We start from the raw sequence: 16,719 nt of genomic DNA on the forward strand, positions 1-16,719 counted from the left end.
ATAAACATCAGCCAATAGAAAACGAGGCTCCCTCATTTTCTATTGGCTGTTAGGTTGTCAATCAAACTCCCTAGTATAACTGACTCGTCGGAGCGCGGGGATTACGTGGTTTATGCAGAGGTTCTTAGAGGCTTTTTCGAACTGTCGCTTCCTCGCATTTTACACAAAGTTTGTCGCGACGGCGGACGAGAATCCACGACCGGTTCGCCGCAAAAGAAAGTCCGTTTTTGAGGTCGCTGAAAGAAGAAGAGAAGTGGAAAAGGAGCAAAGCCAAACTGAGGTGATTCTTGGAGATCTCGTCCAGTGATGGCGCGACCGAAGCAGGCGAAGGGTCTAAAAACTGACGCGTCGGTCGCTGAATTACTTCTAGACAGGAAACTTCCACACTAATTCTAAATGCGCACAAGGACTGTCGCTGTATTTCTCTTCCCTTAAAGAAATCCTCTATACAACCTTTAACACTTCTCAAAATTTAATTTATTCTTCTAGATTTTCTTTAGAGGTATTATTTTAGTAGATTTATTTATTGCTCTTGTGTCGGGAGACCAGATGTCCCTATTTACCCGGGACAGTCCCAGTTTTGAGCCGTGTGTCCCCTGTCCCAGCAGATTTATACAAAACCACTGATTTGTTCCAGTTTTATACAAGAAAAGTCCCAGTTGTCCCTATTTTTGACCAATTTGTTACCTACCAACAGTAAAGAGGGGTATAGATTGTCATTTGTTAAGATAAAACACAGAAAACTGGAACTGGAAATGGCACCGACAGAAGTCCCGCAAATGAGTCGAGAACGGACAGTGTTACGCACTCTTTTCACAATTTTATTTACATCAGCGATCGCAACCCGAGTGTTTCCCAGTTTTGAATTTTGAAAATCTGGTCACCCTACTCTTGAACTGTAACAAAATTGAGTAGCCTTAGCCGTACTTCTTCACACTATGTGGTATTGGACTGGTATCGGCATCAGCGAGCTCAATAAGGCCAAGTTTCGGTATCGAATCGGATCCCCTCAAAATTGTTTCAGAACAACACTGGTCTAAAGTGAACTGTACCTTTAGGGGTCTGCGTCTGGAGGGTTATAACTTCCAGTCGGGGTTGGCATGGCACAGATCGCTTTAGCTAAGGCGAGGCTACACTAAAAATGCTCCCTGTCACTGCTGCTTGTCATTTTAGTCGTTTTTGAAATGACTGTAGTCACTGGAAGCAGCACGTGCGCCGTTGTTGAGCAAAAAGCTGTACATTTGCCTAGTCTGTACAAATAAATGAGAAGACAACTTTATTAAAACACCACATGCACAGTTGAGAAGCAAACACGTTGGCGTAGCGTTGAGTTCCTCTACAGTAAATCCAGATTTGAAAAGATCAGATGACGTAATACGGTTTCCAGTTAAGCCAATAATAACCAATAGCTGCTGGGTTAATTGTCTGATTAGGCCCTGAGCCCGGTCTTCTGCTGTGCTACACTGACTTCCAAACCGCTCAAATCAACCAGCAAATGACTCGTTAATTACAATTAGAGAGGAATGCTCCGCAGAAACGTGTCCATTTGGTCCGAGGATACAAGAGGAGAAGACCCGGGGGCCACTACTGTGTCTCATGATGCTGACGAGACTCTGCAGCAACACAACATAACATAACAACACATAAGCGATCAGAAATGTTATCAGCTTTATTATTTAAATGTCAAATATTATGCATGGACTTGATGATTTTTTGTTACAAATTAATGGTATTTTAATCTTTCACTGACAGTTTGAAACTAAAAAAAATCCTCCATACAACCTTTAAAAAAAAATATATGGGAATGATTTATGGTCTTATGTATGCAGGAGATCTCCGGACTTTTACCTGTGACGTAACAATCCTAGGAAAATCTAAATGACGTTTTTATTTTATCTTTTTATTTTACTTCATGGGGGACTTATTAAACAGCACTCAGAAAATAAATTTTAAATAAGAATTCTCTCGAACCACTGTCAAAAGCACTTCAGAAAACAATATAAAAATCAAATCTTATAGAAATACCTAAAAGACTAAACCACAACTATTAACCAAACACATGCTTTTCTTTAACATTACCGACCTACCTAACGATACATTTTGTGCCTTCTTTATCATTATTATTAGTTTGTACGATCATAAACGAAAACAAAACTGGCATCTTTAAAAAAAATGAAGATAAGAACTAAAAAAATGTATTAATAAATAAGTGATTGTGTTTCTGTTCTGTTTAAAAAAGTAACACTGTAGAAGCCTTAAAAAAGAGTATAAAGTGTTATGTTTTGAAAGATATAGAGCTCTGAAAAGAATGAATTATGCTTTTTTTAAAACATTTTTTTTAATCTTTTGTCTCTTATATATACAGTAAGGTGTAGGTGAAATTGTAAATGCAAACTCGCTCTTCATACGCTGCTTTTCTTTCTTGGAATTCTGATATTATTTTACAGGGTTTGGCTTTATAAGTACTTTTTTACTTCAGCCTAAACCCTTTCAGTCATGATCCATGGGGCTGTAGTCTATGTTTTGTTTTGTTTTCTTTTGTAGTGCTGAAAAATGACTGAATGAATAAAAAAACTACTATTACTACTAAAGCAAGCGTGATTAAAGTACGACTCCAGCTTTTGATGAGGGGAATAATGTTATAACATTGGTTTAAAGGTCCTATATTATGCAAAATTTACTCTTGTTATTTACTCTTCTTGTCATGTTAGAATGTTAGCAGGAGTTGTGTTTTGTTTGTTCACATACTGTATGTCTGTCCACATCTCCAAAACTCAAAATGCCTCCATCTCCACCTTGCGATAGTGGATTTGTTTAGTGGAGATTTAGTGGAAATTTCAGGTCTGAAATTATCCAAATAATTCTAGTGAAGGACAGCCTGGCTCGCTGAAAGTTTTTGGAAAATGCAAAGTGTAATGACAATTATTTGAATCTGACTGGTCAAAGTGTCACAACAGCGGAACGAGATGAAAAACCAAACTTTAGTTAAATCCAGTTAAGAGAAAAGCATGAAGTTGTCCACAAATGCGCAAAGCTGTTACCTTCAGGATAATTTTTACAAACAAAATAGTCCGTATTGAGATAGTTCTTATTGTTTTGATAAGGAAATAAGATTATAACAGATGAGAAAATAGAATAATGTGACGATGTATAGCAAAAAATGTGTTTAATGTGTTTCTTTTCTCTGTCCCTCTTTTTTTTTGCAGGACTTGAAGACACATTGTCCACTAGTTTGGGACAGTCCTCTCCAGCGCTGTCCCCAGTCCCCGTCCTGGAGCTGAGTGAGTCCCGGGTCCTGCTCCTGTCCTGCTGGTTGTCCTCTTAGACCTGCTCCAGTCCACGTCTCCAAACAGGACGCTTTAACATGGAACTATGGGACATTTTAGGAGAGAGGAAAACACAAAAGACTCTCAACTCACTGATAAGACGAAAACTACTCAACATGTTCCCAAACGGTTTATACATCTGCTGTAGGATTATGAATTCTATTAGATCCAAGTTTTTACTTAGTTACGTAGAGAAGGTTTCATCTGTGGTCATCTGGGAGCTGAAACGTCTTGATCACAAAAACAGTCGAGCAATTACACCACACCTGGAAGAATGAAGGACTACACAATCTCTCTTTATTTAGTCACATTTATGTTATTGTTTGGGATAGTCTTACATAAAGGGGAAAATAAAATAAAAGATTTTTGTATGAAACAGTATGTCATGTTTACAGTCTGATTTGTGGTGAAAACAAAACTTCATTGTCATTAAAAGTTTATGTTTGTAGGCGCAGCAGCTCTACTCAGAGTTCCTCCCAAGTGACAGAGCTCCAAGCCTGTCTCTAAGGGAGCGACCAACCACCCTGCGGAGAAAACTCGTTTAACCTCTTAGTCCATGTATCTACTAAACCAGGACTAAACTTGGACCGTAGGTGAGCGTAGGAACATCGACTGACCACCACTCTGGTTGGCCTGTCCAGAAGCACTGCCCCTGATCGCCAGGATGATGTCTCTTGGCTGGCCTGGGAACACCTTGGGGTTTCTGGAGGAGCTGGAGGAAGTGTCTGGGGTGAGAGAAGCCTCGGAGTCCCTGCTCAGCCTGCTCCCACCTCCCGCCCAGGTCTGATCTTTGTACGTTCACACGTGCAAAGATATTTTTCAAAACAGACACATTTCCTTTCTTTTGTACTTATCTTTTACACGCAAACGGCAAATTCACCTCTGAAAACAAACCTTTCTAAAAACTCCGGCTAGAGTGAAGATTCTGGAAAACAACGGTTTGGTGTTTGTGTGTAAACTGAGTTTTAGGAGCTGATGTGCCAAAAGTGCCGTCAGTGTTTCCCTTTTGCTCTGATGATGTTGTTGGAGCATTCAGAGCATCAGTCGCGTTTCTTCTGGTCAGACACTTCTCATGTGTTTGCATTTGCACACAGCTGATGTGTTTTATCCGTGACCAGAGACAAATGAGGCTCGGAGGTCAGTGATTTTACCATTTTTTTAACAGATCTGTGGAGAGGCGAGCCCGCTCACTAATGCACGTTTTTCAAGATATTTTTGACTAAAACTTACAACTGTAATGAAATAAATGCTACAGGTTTGAATCTAATCCAGGTGCCGCCCAGAGGTTTGGTGCAGTTATGACGGCGCTCGATGGAGGATTTATGTAAGTTGATGTAAACAAAAACTTTTTTGAAAACTATGCTGTGTGCACGATGTTATTTTGGAAAACGGAGGGAAGGAAATATTCGTTTCTCAACATATCCGGCTCTGTGTAAACGCAGCCTAACATCAAGGAACCACTCACCCACTCTACACACCAGTGTACTCAGACACTGGGGGCGAGGTGGGTCAAGTGTCTTGTCCAAGGACACAACAACAGCATTCCAGGAGCTGGAATCGCTGGAATGTGAGTCAGGTTGGTTGATATTTATGGGGGATTTGAGCCGCCAACCTTCAGATCAGCAGATGAACTGATCTACCAACTGATGCAACTAACTATTGTCACATCATCCCCCGTCCCTCGTTCTATCCCCCCTCTTCTCTCCTATGGCTCCAAATATCACTCGTTAAACCCAGGGGCCTCTGTCTCTCTCTCCACGGGGCCCGTACTCTGTTATTATCGTGTAATGGCCAATCAGCACCGAGCACCTGCAAACACCCGAGCTCTAATGTCTCTGATTGATCCAGAGACCGAAGAGTTAATTCTAGCGCAGGAGAGCGCGCTTTGGTGAGATGAGTGAGTTATTGATCTATTGTTTTGAAGTGTTGTTGTCATCAGAAATTGAATTCTTAAACAGTAGAGTTACTCCAAACAGGAATAATATGAAATAAATGTGTTAATTGTGGAGTTTAGCTACTGCATCTTAAATAATATTAAAAAGAAAGGACATTAAAACCTCAGTTACACTTGTATAGACACGGACAAAGAGGAAATCCAGTTGGTTTAAATCTAAAATGTCTCTCTCTGATCTGAACGGTCACTACCTAAACCTCAACACCTGCAGTTTTAGTGCAGCTTCTGCAGCTCACAGAGGGAATTCTGGTGGTTCTGAGCTTTCACATGAGGCCTGTGATGCATTATTTGTTGTTATTGGAATTACTACTGAAAAAATCCAACTACAACTAGGGTCAGCAACATTTTCTAACATGTTAACAGAGTCGAGCAGCTGTAATAAACACCACTCAGCAGCAGTAATGTGTAGAACAATTCTGGGAATAATTTATGGACTTATGCATGCAGGAGATCTCCAGACTTTTACCTGTGACGTAACAATCCTAGGAAAATCAAAATTGCGCTTTTATTTGATCTAAAACAAGCATGGTTGAAGTACAGTTCCAGCTTTTGATGAGGGAACAATGTTATAACATGACCTAAAGGTCCTATATTACACAAAATTTAAATGTAAGTGTTATTTTTTACTCTTGTTGTCATGTTAGAATGTTACCTGGAGTTGTGTTTTGTTTGTTCACATTTGTCTGTCTACATCTCCAAAACTCAAAATGCTCTTATCTTACTGTAATTGTACTTTGGGTTTATTACTTTACTAAAATAGCAACATTACTTTTAACATTTTAGTTTTGTTTCCCTTCACAATAATAACACGTTGACAATAACATCTACATAAAGGTCTGAGCACGAGCATGTGTCCCAGTTTTACACACATGTTTTCAGCCTGAAGCTTCTGTCACATCCCCCTGTGCACAGACCTGCTGTGGGTGGGTGCTGTGGGTGCTGCGGGTGGTCTGGGTGGGTGCTGTGGGCGAGCTCTGTCTGTTTGGGTGACCGTCTTTAGCTCAGAGGAAGGACATAACACAATTGTATTTATTTTCATTGCACTAGTCGCCCAATCACCAACAGCAATGATACTATACAATACGATATTTACTTTGGTATTCAGTTTATTTATTATAATATTTAGTTGTTCAGGGAAAAAAAAAACACTGCATGAAAATAAAAATAGACGAATATCGGGTAAATTGTGGATTCATATTTTTAGGCTATGGGGCTTTAGTCGCTCAGATTTTATAGGTTAAGTAGCTGTTCAATTCTAGTTTTGATCAGAGTGTACTATTGTTGTATCTTTAGGCAAGATACTTCTCTCAGCTATAAATGTGATTTTTGAGTGATTAATGATAATAAAATTATTCCCTGCTTTTTCTGAGCTGATTCCCAAGTCACGAAAACAAAGATCTTGCAAAGATATTTATAAAATTACATGCAATTTTATGACAGTGAGGTTACACGGGGTTAATTTGAATTTGATTTTGAGTTTTCAGCACAATACTGACTTGAACAAACATGTATTTATCTGTTGTTTTGTGGCAAATGTTGCTCCCATTCCCTGGTGTGTGCCGCTCTCTAGTGGACAAAGTAAAAACTGCAGCTTAGAAATTTTCTACGTAAAATGAAAAATTAAAATATATATTGTTTTACTGTTTATTTTTGTGTAAATATAATTACATTTTAAACATGGTTAGGTGAGATTTATGGGCAAAGCTGTTAGATTAAATATGTTGTGGCCTATTTATCTAGTCTTAAGAAACTAAATTGCCATAAGAACAAAATCATTATATAAAACATAAATAAGTAAATAAATAAACAAATAAAAATGTACATGTTTCCTTTTTTTTTTCTTTTTTTTTTTTTTTTTTTTTTTTTTTGAACTTGGTCTCGCCACAGTAGGAACCTTCGCTAGTCGGAACAGACGTTTTAACAGTGCGGACGACGTTTGGGACGTACCAAACCAGGAAGTCCGTCGCAAACAGCGCGTTTTGTGTACATGCTTTTTCTTTCACCACCAAAAACCTCATGTTGGAATAAAATCATTATAATTAAAGGTTAGTAAAGTCGATCGGAATATTGTACATAACCTGAATTTATCTTTATCTTATATCGGCGTTAGATCTCCATTTAAATTTAAAGTTATGATCCAAATTTCTGAGTTTTGTTCTTTCGACAAACACATCCTTGGCTCTAAATGCGTGGAAAAGTCTTTAAACATATTTTCAATTAATCTACTTTTAAAATGTATATTATTATAAGTGCATTACAATGATATTCAAAGGTGGATAGTCTTCATTTACTCAAGTACATATACTTGTGTAACAGTACTCTTACTTGAGTAAAACTTGTGTTTTTTCTTCCCGCAGTGAGTGAATTTACAAACGACAAAAAAGCTTTATTATGTTGACAATAATATGAACATTTGTGTTTATTTCCCCGCTTCTTCAGATATGATTTAGTTTGTCTCATTTTTTTGTGTTCCATCAGCAAAGAACAGATTATTAATTTAGATTATTACTTGTATGATTCTAATTTATATCTATTATTTATTTACGTTTATAGGTTGTTATTTAATGTGTTTTTCTTTTCAAATTACATTGTCAGATGTTACGTACAGTTACAATTATTTGAGTAATAATTTGCTTTTACCACTGCTTTGTTCTTCTACTTGAGTAATAACAACGCTCATAATCTGATAATGTGTTAGAAATCCACATTAATCGACTCAAATGTGCCAATTTTTTGTCATATTCATGTTTAATAGACAGTTATTCAGTTCAGCTCATCTTTAATTTGGACTCATGTTCCATTTTTAAAACAGACAAGGACAGTGACAATACAAAACAACAAACATTTATGTTTTTAAAAGACGACCACACCAGTGTCTCCACATGTTGGACTGGTATCGTATTGCACTGATTCTCAAATTTGTGAGTGACATTATTATTTCCTTGACTGATTTGTTCAGTCTGCAGATAAAACTGTACATTAAAGTTCTTAGTAGAGTAGATTAGAGTTCACTCGTGCAGTAACAAACATCTCAGTCGCACTCGTCCATCGTGGCTTCCTCAAAAACACCCGTAAAGCGTAATTTTAGACCACCTGCAGTCAAAAAACTGTTTAAATTATTAATCCAGAGGTGGGCTGTGTACAACGGTGTACAATATGATTTAAACTACAAATTACAACTTTACATCATTTGTACAAGAGCCAAACTTATGCGTTTGCCTGAGCATAGAGCGTCCTACACTGTTTATACATCATCTGCCTTGTCTGCAGTGATGATGTGTCCAAGATATTTATTATACCTGTACTGTTTTAATCTAATCTATATCCTTAAATCTATATCTTTAAAACAATCAATTATTTGTATTAATATTTGGCTTATTGTACAGAAAGGTGTTCATGTTTGTATTTTTTGTTGTTGACACCAGTGACCCGTGCGTCTGTCTAAAATGGCCACCCCTACAGAGAAGAAGGAAACTCCAGCGAAGAAAGCAGCAGCTCCGTCTGTGGCTCAGATCAACGCTGAATATGTCACACAGGTAACACACACACACACACACACACACACACAGGAACACAATAACTACTATATCCACTTATTGTTCAAAATATTAATGCTGGAACAGTTTAATTTGGGCCTCAGTGTTTACTGTGTGTACACTTTATTTGCACTAATGGGGACGTTTTTACCATTTTCTATGTCATAAGGTCAGATTTGAACTGCAGAGGATAGTTAATAATTATTGGTTCATTCTGCTGTTTATTTTTTGCAGCTTATGCCTTTAAATCATACTGTATATTTAAAACAAGTTCCCTGAGATTATCCTGTTTTGTGACTGTGACATAAAGTGGTTTCAGTATTTTTCACAGTATATCTCTGTAGTGATATATCATGTGTTATTGTGACCAAGGAAAAAATAAAATAAAAGGAAGGAAATATATTTAACACAGTTTTTCAGAATAAATAAACAAGAGAGTTGTCTGCCCAGTCCCGGATTTTCCCCCCCAAAAAGTGTCTTGCCCCAAAACATATTTATTGTATAAGCAGCTCTTGAGGTCAGAATGTGTTTGCTGTGTTTTGTCTGCATCTATTTATAAAGCGTTTTATTGTCCAGTAATCAGTAATTTCATGTTAGCATGCCAGTTGTTGGCTTTACTGTGACGGTAAACTCCACTCTGGTCTCTGGGAGTTATGAAAAGCATCTATAAAGTGAATAATGAGGATGTTCAGAATTGCATAAAGTCAGTGAGGAATAACTTTAGAGCACTGCAAACTGTTTAAAGTGAACTATTTCTGTTTTATAAGTTTTTAAGAGTAAAAGTACAAAACCTTTAAATAAATGAGTAAGCGATCAGTTGTATTAAACCAGATCTTATCCAAGTCAGCAGAAGAAACTGAACTGAACTAGGACGAGATGTTTTGATTAGAGTTTATTGGTGTGATTATTGTGTTTGTTTATCTATATACTAATTCTATATACGCTGTCATGGAAACAAGTGTCTCACTGTTAATATAATTTTAATCATAATTACTATAATTGCCCCACTTGTTGCCAAAAGTGTCGCTGCTGTAAATGATACAGACACTTGTTCTGCACTTCAAAATAAAACTAAACCACTCATGCTGTGGATCTCTCAAGATTAGGGACGTGCAAAAATACTTAAATATTTAAATATCGTATCGTTTAATGTGATGATACAGTATTGATATCGTACGATTCTGTATTGACATATCACCAAGAGTATTTTTTGGTGTATTTCACTAAATTATTCTGCGCTATAGTTTTGTTGTTTGTTTAGTGCAGGGGTGGGCAAAACTTTTTGACTCATGGGCCACAAAAGGTTCTAAAATTTGTCGGAAAGGGTCGGACCAGGAGCAGATGGATGGAGTTTTTTTGGTAATCCACCTCATAAGAGAAAAAAATAACATTTGATATGTAGAAAATATTTCCCATTTTATTGAAATATCCCATAACTGAAAGTCATTACAAAGCAAAATATTCGTTTTTCAAGTCCCACAGTATTTACTATTAAATTAAATGTCTTTTAAAACACTGAAAATTATTATTATTATTATTATTATTATTCAGGTTCAGCTGGCCGGATTAAAAAGATTAAAGAACCTCGGACCTTAGTTTGCCCACCCCTGGTTTAGTGAAAGGAAACTCGTTTGTGAGACACATTTGACATTTTTACTATTTTGATGATTAAAATCTTTGTGTTTTATATTGACTTTGCACAAGAAGTGATTTAACAAAGACTTTTAGTATCACAGCCATGATTTAGTCTTTATTTTTTTTATTGAACCGTATAGAATCGATTTGAAATATGTTGTATAGAATCGAAAGTTCACTGTATCGAGGTCTGTATCATATCGGCAACTTCTGAATAATACCCAGCCCTACTCAAGATAATTAAGGCAAAAAATTTAACTTACGCAGAAAGGCTTAAATAAGGCTTTAGCTTTAAATGACGATTCTTATGTTTTAGACAAGACACAATGAAAAGTTCTTAGTTTGTTTTTATGTGTGTGTTATTTCTTTTTGTGACTGGCAAACAATGTTATCATGAGAGTTGTGACAGAAAAAGGCTGAGATCACTAAATACATTTAGACTAGTATCATCATTTTTTTTCTTCCTCTGCAAGTTGACTATTGACAGTAGAGAAAAGTCAAACAGGAATCATTTATTTTAAGTGTTATTTGTTAGTTTTCCCCTCTTCTGACACAAGAATTCCACTTTATATATTCCGATCTTTCTATAGAGATCTGAAAATAGGATAAACGAGTATTATAACTTCAAGAGGAGATCAGTTCTTCATAGCTCCCCTGTCTCTCCTCTGGTTGTTGTTTTCTTTAGTCTTCGTCTCTCACAGCGTCAGAGCTCTCTGCAATGAACCTGTAATGAACCTGTCTCTCTGTCTTATTTCAGCTGGCCAATAAATACTGGGCTCCCAAGGCTCAGAACAAACTGCCCTTCGACAAAAAAGTAAGATCTCCACACGATTAGACTCCCAAACTACCAAACGTGTGCTGCTTGAACTCACTGCGGCTGTGTTTTTGCTGCAGGTGGTGAAAGACATCTACGATCAGGAGATTCTGCAGTCCAAGTGAGCACATCTGACACTGTAACCATTAAGGACATCACAATAACCAAATTATCGTGATATCGTATCGTCAAAAGCCATCGTAACATATCGAATCTCAAGTCTCTTTGCTTAAATTTATCATTATGGTGCAGTTATAGGTAAAAGAAACACGGGGAACTACACAGACCATGATCCTTTGCTCTGTTTCACTCCAATTTACACGATGAAATAACTTACGAAGCACTTTTAAATCCGAACTATTTTGTTTATGACGGAACCAAAGGATCGGCAAGGCATTTGAAACCAAAAAGTAGCAGTATATTCACAATTTCGTAAACCTTGACAAAATATCGAAATAAATATCTTACTGTGAGACGCTAGAAATGTAATCTGTGAAAATTTGTAGTAGGGATGGGCATGATTAATCGATTAATCGATAATTGATCATTAAGAATTTCATCGATTACGTTAATTTTAATTGACAAACCGAATGTAGGTTGCTGCTGTGTAGCGTGATCAAACAGGTGTGTACATGTGTCTCTGCATCAGAAGGAGCGAGACACAAACAGTCGGTCAGTCTGCAGCGTACCGAAGCACAAATGCGTATTTAACGATGACTTGTACAAGAAATTCCACGCTTTCCGTTACGTTCGGGACAAGTGTGAGTCCATGTGCACAGTGCACAAAGCAGGAACATATGTTTCTGGTGTCCAGTGGGAAAAAGTTTTACCAGGTGAGAGTCGCTCAATGTCGATGACGAGTCCCCACCTCCCTCCCCCCGTACGGTGTCCTGGTTTTGACAAACGCAAATATGGTCACACTAACCTGTATTCACCTGAGTCATGTCTTTTAATCCGACAGAAATTGAACCACATCAGCGACACAAGAGCTGGAGTTTTATCTTTGCTGAGTTTATGCAAATTAGCCATGCAGTTTTAAGATTTGTTTCTGTGAGAGTTGAACAAAACTGAATTAAACACATTATAATTTCAAACGGGCTGATGTGGCTCTAGAGTCGTTACGGTTTATATGTCGTAAAGTTGAATTTATTTATGCAGATTAGTAGTGCAGATAGTAATAATAATGATGATCATTTTAATATAAAAACGTTAATGATTAATCGATAATCGATCGTTAATTCTTCCGACGATCGATTAAGAAAATTTCATCGAATGCCCATCCCTAATTTGTAGCAATCGAACTGCACAGATCTGTCAGTCTCTCTATCTATGTTAATATCGACATCATGAAATTTTTTTTTTAATTTTAATTCTAGAATCAGTCTGAGTTCACAAGTTACTGATGTTTTATTCACGACCATATCGTTAGTTTTGCTCAGTAGTTCACTAATGTGTCGTCGTTGTTCGCCTTTCAGTTTTCGTCTTTCTTACCTTGATAGTTGTGGATAAATTCTTCATGTTTATCCTTTGTCGACCTTGTTGGTTGAAGATTAGGTGATGGGGCAGATTTATAAAGCTGGTGTGGAAAATACGACAGACATTTCCACAGACATTTTGCCACAGAAAACCATTAACCAGGACAGTCCAACGAGATTCATTTGGTCTTCTGATACTTTGTTATTAGGTTCTTTTTGCAGACCTAGAGTTTAGTTTCGACTGCTCACTAGAGCGTCTTCCTCAGAGTGGTCACGTGATGTTGCTGTGACGTGTCTGGTCAGCTGATTTAAACAGGCTTTTGGCGCTGTTTTCCTACCGGTGGAGGGAGGACGACAGCGCCATCTGCAGTCCAACTTGTGTGAGAGTAAAAAAGCCCCTTCGTCCCGGTTTACAGTCATTTATACGGGCAAAATCTGTATACACGTCACAGCAACATCATGTGACAACTCTGAGGAAGACCACTAGTGAGCAGTCGAAACTGTCAAGTATGAAACTAAACTCTAGGTCTGCGAAAAGAACCTAATAACATACATTAACCAGGACTTCCGACTGTTGTAAAAAAGCTCTATTGTGATGAAAGTGCAGTGTTTATACAGAGTATGGACCAACCGTGCCTTTTAAACCTGCTCAGACTAAATTTGGGACATTTTTGAGTCAAATTCAGAGTAAACCTGCTTTAAAATTCAAGCAATTTTACAAACAAGCGTCAGAAAAAGTGTAATTCGATTGTTTTACGTTATAAATCTCCAACAACTTATTCTGACATATTCCATTTGATTTCAGATTTGCGATCAGGAAAATCATGTTACTGGAGTTCAGGTAAGTTTGTATTGTAACTCTTCAATTCCGACTGGTGCATATGAAAGTCTGAATTCTCTGTATGTTATCTAATATTTCTTTTATTCCAGTCAGTACCTGGAAAACTACCTGTGGGTGAACTTCAGTCCGGAGGTGTCCAGTAACGCCTACATCATGTCCATCTGCTGCATCGTCAACGAGAAGTTCAGAGAGAACGTTCCCGCCTGGGAGGTAAAAAACGCTCTAACAAACACCAACGATGTAACACAACTACGTCAGTTTAAGAAGACCTATTTTTACTTGTCTGTTATAAAGTTACACTGCCAATTTCTCTGATATGACCAAGATTTTAACACTTATATCAGGTTATTGATCTTGTTTTCAAATTTATTATCTATTTACTAGTTCTAGTTGTATTTCTGAGATGCTTAATTCTAGTCGAGAGGTTGTTTATTTTAAGATAATTTCTCAAGTAAAATGATCATAAATAAAAGTAATTTTCTGGTAGATTTAAGTGTTTTTATCTTAAATTTTGGCCAAGCTTTTTCGCAGTGGATAATCTATAACCGTCACGAATCATAATGTTTTAATTTGGATATTTTAAATCACAATATTCATGTAAAACAACTTAATAAAAGAAACAAATAAGCCGTAAATGTATCACAACAAAAAGTCAGCAACTTCTATGGATAGCAGCAAATAAAAAAATAAAAAATCTGTACAAAAATGGTTATGCGATGCTGCCAAATCCTACGTATATCACTGATTAAGAAAATAAAAAGAAATAAAAAGAAATGGAGTAAGTACAGAGCTGTGGGCGTGTGGCAGTGGCAGTGAAAACAAGGATTGATTGACAACTCCAAATACAACTTTGGGCAGGTAAATGGTGGATTTTGCAGAAAAGGTCTTTAACTTTTACACACAAACATGTTCAAATCCAAATGAAACGTAAAAATATCATTCTTGTGTGTTGTTTGGCGTCAGGTGTTTAAGAAGCAGCCGGAGCACTTCCCCTGGTTCTTCTGCAGTGTGATGGAGTCTGTGCTGCAGGGAGAGAGAGCCGGACTCACTCTGAGAGAACAGACCGTGCTCCTGCTGTTCCTCGACCACTGCTTCAACAGCCTGGTACGCACACACACGCACACACACACACACACACACACTTGGAGAGGACTGGGACATACACTCCGGGAGAATTTGCGATTTTTGGCTGCGATTTGGTTCTCTGTGAGTTTCGAGAGGCGTGTGCCGCGTGTCTTCGTGTGCGATTTTGAAGCCGCTGCGTTCCTCATGTGTGTGTTTGTGGTGTCAGTGTGACTCTGAGCTGCTCTGTCAGGTCGTAATCACCAAACATCAGCAACACTAAACGCCAATAAAACAGAGCATCAGGGGCAGAGGAGTGATGGACACAGAAGCGCAAGATACAAACTCAACTTGGGAAATATCAAAAATAATGAGGCAGCTTTGTCCTCACCTCTCGTAAACTGGTAAATTCAAAGCATCTCATCCACATTATCCACAGAAATTGTCCTCCCGCAAATAATGACATCCAGTCCACAAAACAACGCTGTGAATCCAGATTGAAGCGTTCTTTAAAAGTAAAAAGGTGGGAGTAGTTCCTCACGTGTGTCTGTTTACATCCGCACAGCGCACAAATCGAGGTGAAGCTGCAGATTTGCGATAGTGTCTCTACTTCCTGTGGACTTTATCTCCAGTCTATTACGCTTTAAAAATCATGTATCTGAAGTTTTGCACCACATTTCTCAAATAATAATAACACAGATTTAAGTTGTATCTAAACTAGAAGTGCAGAGCTCTGATCTTTCGAACACTTAGGAGTCTCAGAGTGAGTGGTTTGACTGTAGACAGGAAACATCTGACTTGATCACGCTCACAACTTTATATCCTTGTGATCGGACATTTTACTTCTTATAAGATTCTCCTCGTGTCTGTGGTGTGCAGTTTTTGTCACACGTTTATAGTTTAGTTATCAGTTATTTCAGTGATCCAATAATTGTCGACTGGCTCACACTTAATCTCCAAAATATGTTATAAAAAGAGTTAAGAGGCGTTATGACACAGGGAATATATGATTTTTTGATATAAACAGTGATCAGGAGATTTTGCTGTTCAAGTTTTTGCTGTTTTGTTCACATCCACACCAAAATCGTATTATTATCATATTTCTGGGATCGTGCACACATGAGAAAAAAACATCTTGTGAGAGAAACTGCGGCCAGTGTTGTAATAAGCGCATCATTATGTAATTACTTATTATTACTACTTTGAACAATTTATAAATATACAGTACTCACATCAGTTACTATCATTTTGTGGCATTGATAAAATCTGTGATCTACATCCCCTGAAAAATGAAGGTGACAGACTTGACCATTTGAGTCCAGTTTTCTGAAACAGCTGCTGATCTTAGCTCTTCTGAAGTGCATGGGATTCTTGCATTAGTTTAGTTTTTACATTGTTATTAAAATGTTACAGGGCCCATATTACGCTATTATCTGATCTATGTTATAATGTTGTTTCCTCACAGACATTTTTAGTTTTGTTCAGTTTTATGACAGAGCAGGAATTACATACAAATGACACAGGAAATATGTAAATTTAGAGTTTTTGATGAAAACATTCTTTCATAATTTAATCTTAATCTCCATGTTAATTGATTAGCTAAATAATCGTTACTTGCAGCTCTAATCTCATTGTTTTTTGGAGTGCTCTGATAACAGTATTTGCACGATATTATGTTAAGTCCAATAGAAATATGCTAAAAAAAATTATTAATTGAGGTTTAAATATCAGACAAATGTAAAATTATCAACAAGAGTGCAGAAATATCTTTTAATACCCTTGGAAATTTCCTTTTTTTCCCCATTTTTAACCTGCTCTTGCATCTTTTTAAAGTATAAACTATACATTATAAACAATATGCTCAATATTCATATTTTACATATCTTCAGAACAATATTCACAATAGTATATTTGTTTAATTTGCCCACCTGCACTGTGAAATATGTTTGTACAAATTCTTATCATTCACAAGTACAGTAGGTTCAGATTCAAATAGACTCGAATTTTCTAATTTTAGAGATTTTCACAGAAAAGATCACAGCACGAGAATAGAATAAATTTCAACAAAATTGTCAG

General features: G+C 37.1%; 2 protein-coding genes across 2 annotated transcripts in view; both read left to right on the forward strand.

Annotated features, from left to right (window-relative positions):
- Nucleotides 1-3,707, forward strand: part of dph6 (diphthamine biosynthesis 6) — a 245,266-nt gene extending 241,559 nt beyond the window's left edge. Inside the window, 1 exon segment of the mRNA XM_055157802.1 lies at nucleotides 3,207-3,707. Coding sequence (XP_055013777.1) covers nucleotides 3,207-3,325 — 119 coding nt within the window. The 3' untranslated portion in view covers nucleotides 3,326-3,707.
- A 3,479-nt stretch (nucleotides 3,708-7,186) lies between these two features.
- aqr (aquarius intron-binding spliceosomal factor) overlaps nucleotides 7,187-16,719 on the forward strand; it is a 154,261-nt gene continuing 144,728 nt past the window's right edge. The window contains 7 exon segments of the mRNA XM_055157746.1: nucleotides 7,187-7,325; nucleotides 8,706-8,816; nucleotides 11,209-11,265; nucleotides 11,346-11,386; nucleotides 13,546-13,581; nucleotides 13,671-13,791; nucleotides 14,545-14,685. Coding sequence (XP_055013721.1) covers nucleotides 8,727-8,816; nucleotides 11,209-11,265; nucleotides 11,346-11,386; nucleotides 13,546-13,581; nucleotides 13,671-13,791; nucleotides 14,545-14,685 — 486 coding nt within the window. The 5' untranslated portion in view covers nucleotides 7,187-7,325; nucleotides 8,706-8,726.

This window comes from Boleophthalmus pectinirostris, unplaced genomic scaffold, assembly GCF_026225935.1.
Source record: "Boleophthalmus pectinirostris isolate CB_2022bp ecotype Guang Dong unplaced genomic scaffold, ASM2622593v1 HiC_scaffold_10, whole genome shotgun sequence".
In the NCBI taxonomy this organism is placed as follows: domain Eukaryota; kingdom Metazoa; phylum Chordata; class Actinopteri; order Gobiiformes; family Gobiidae; genus Boleophthalmus; species Boleophthalmus pectinirostris.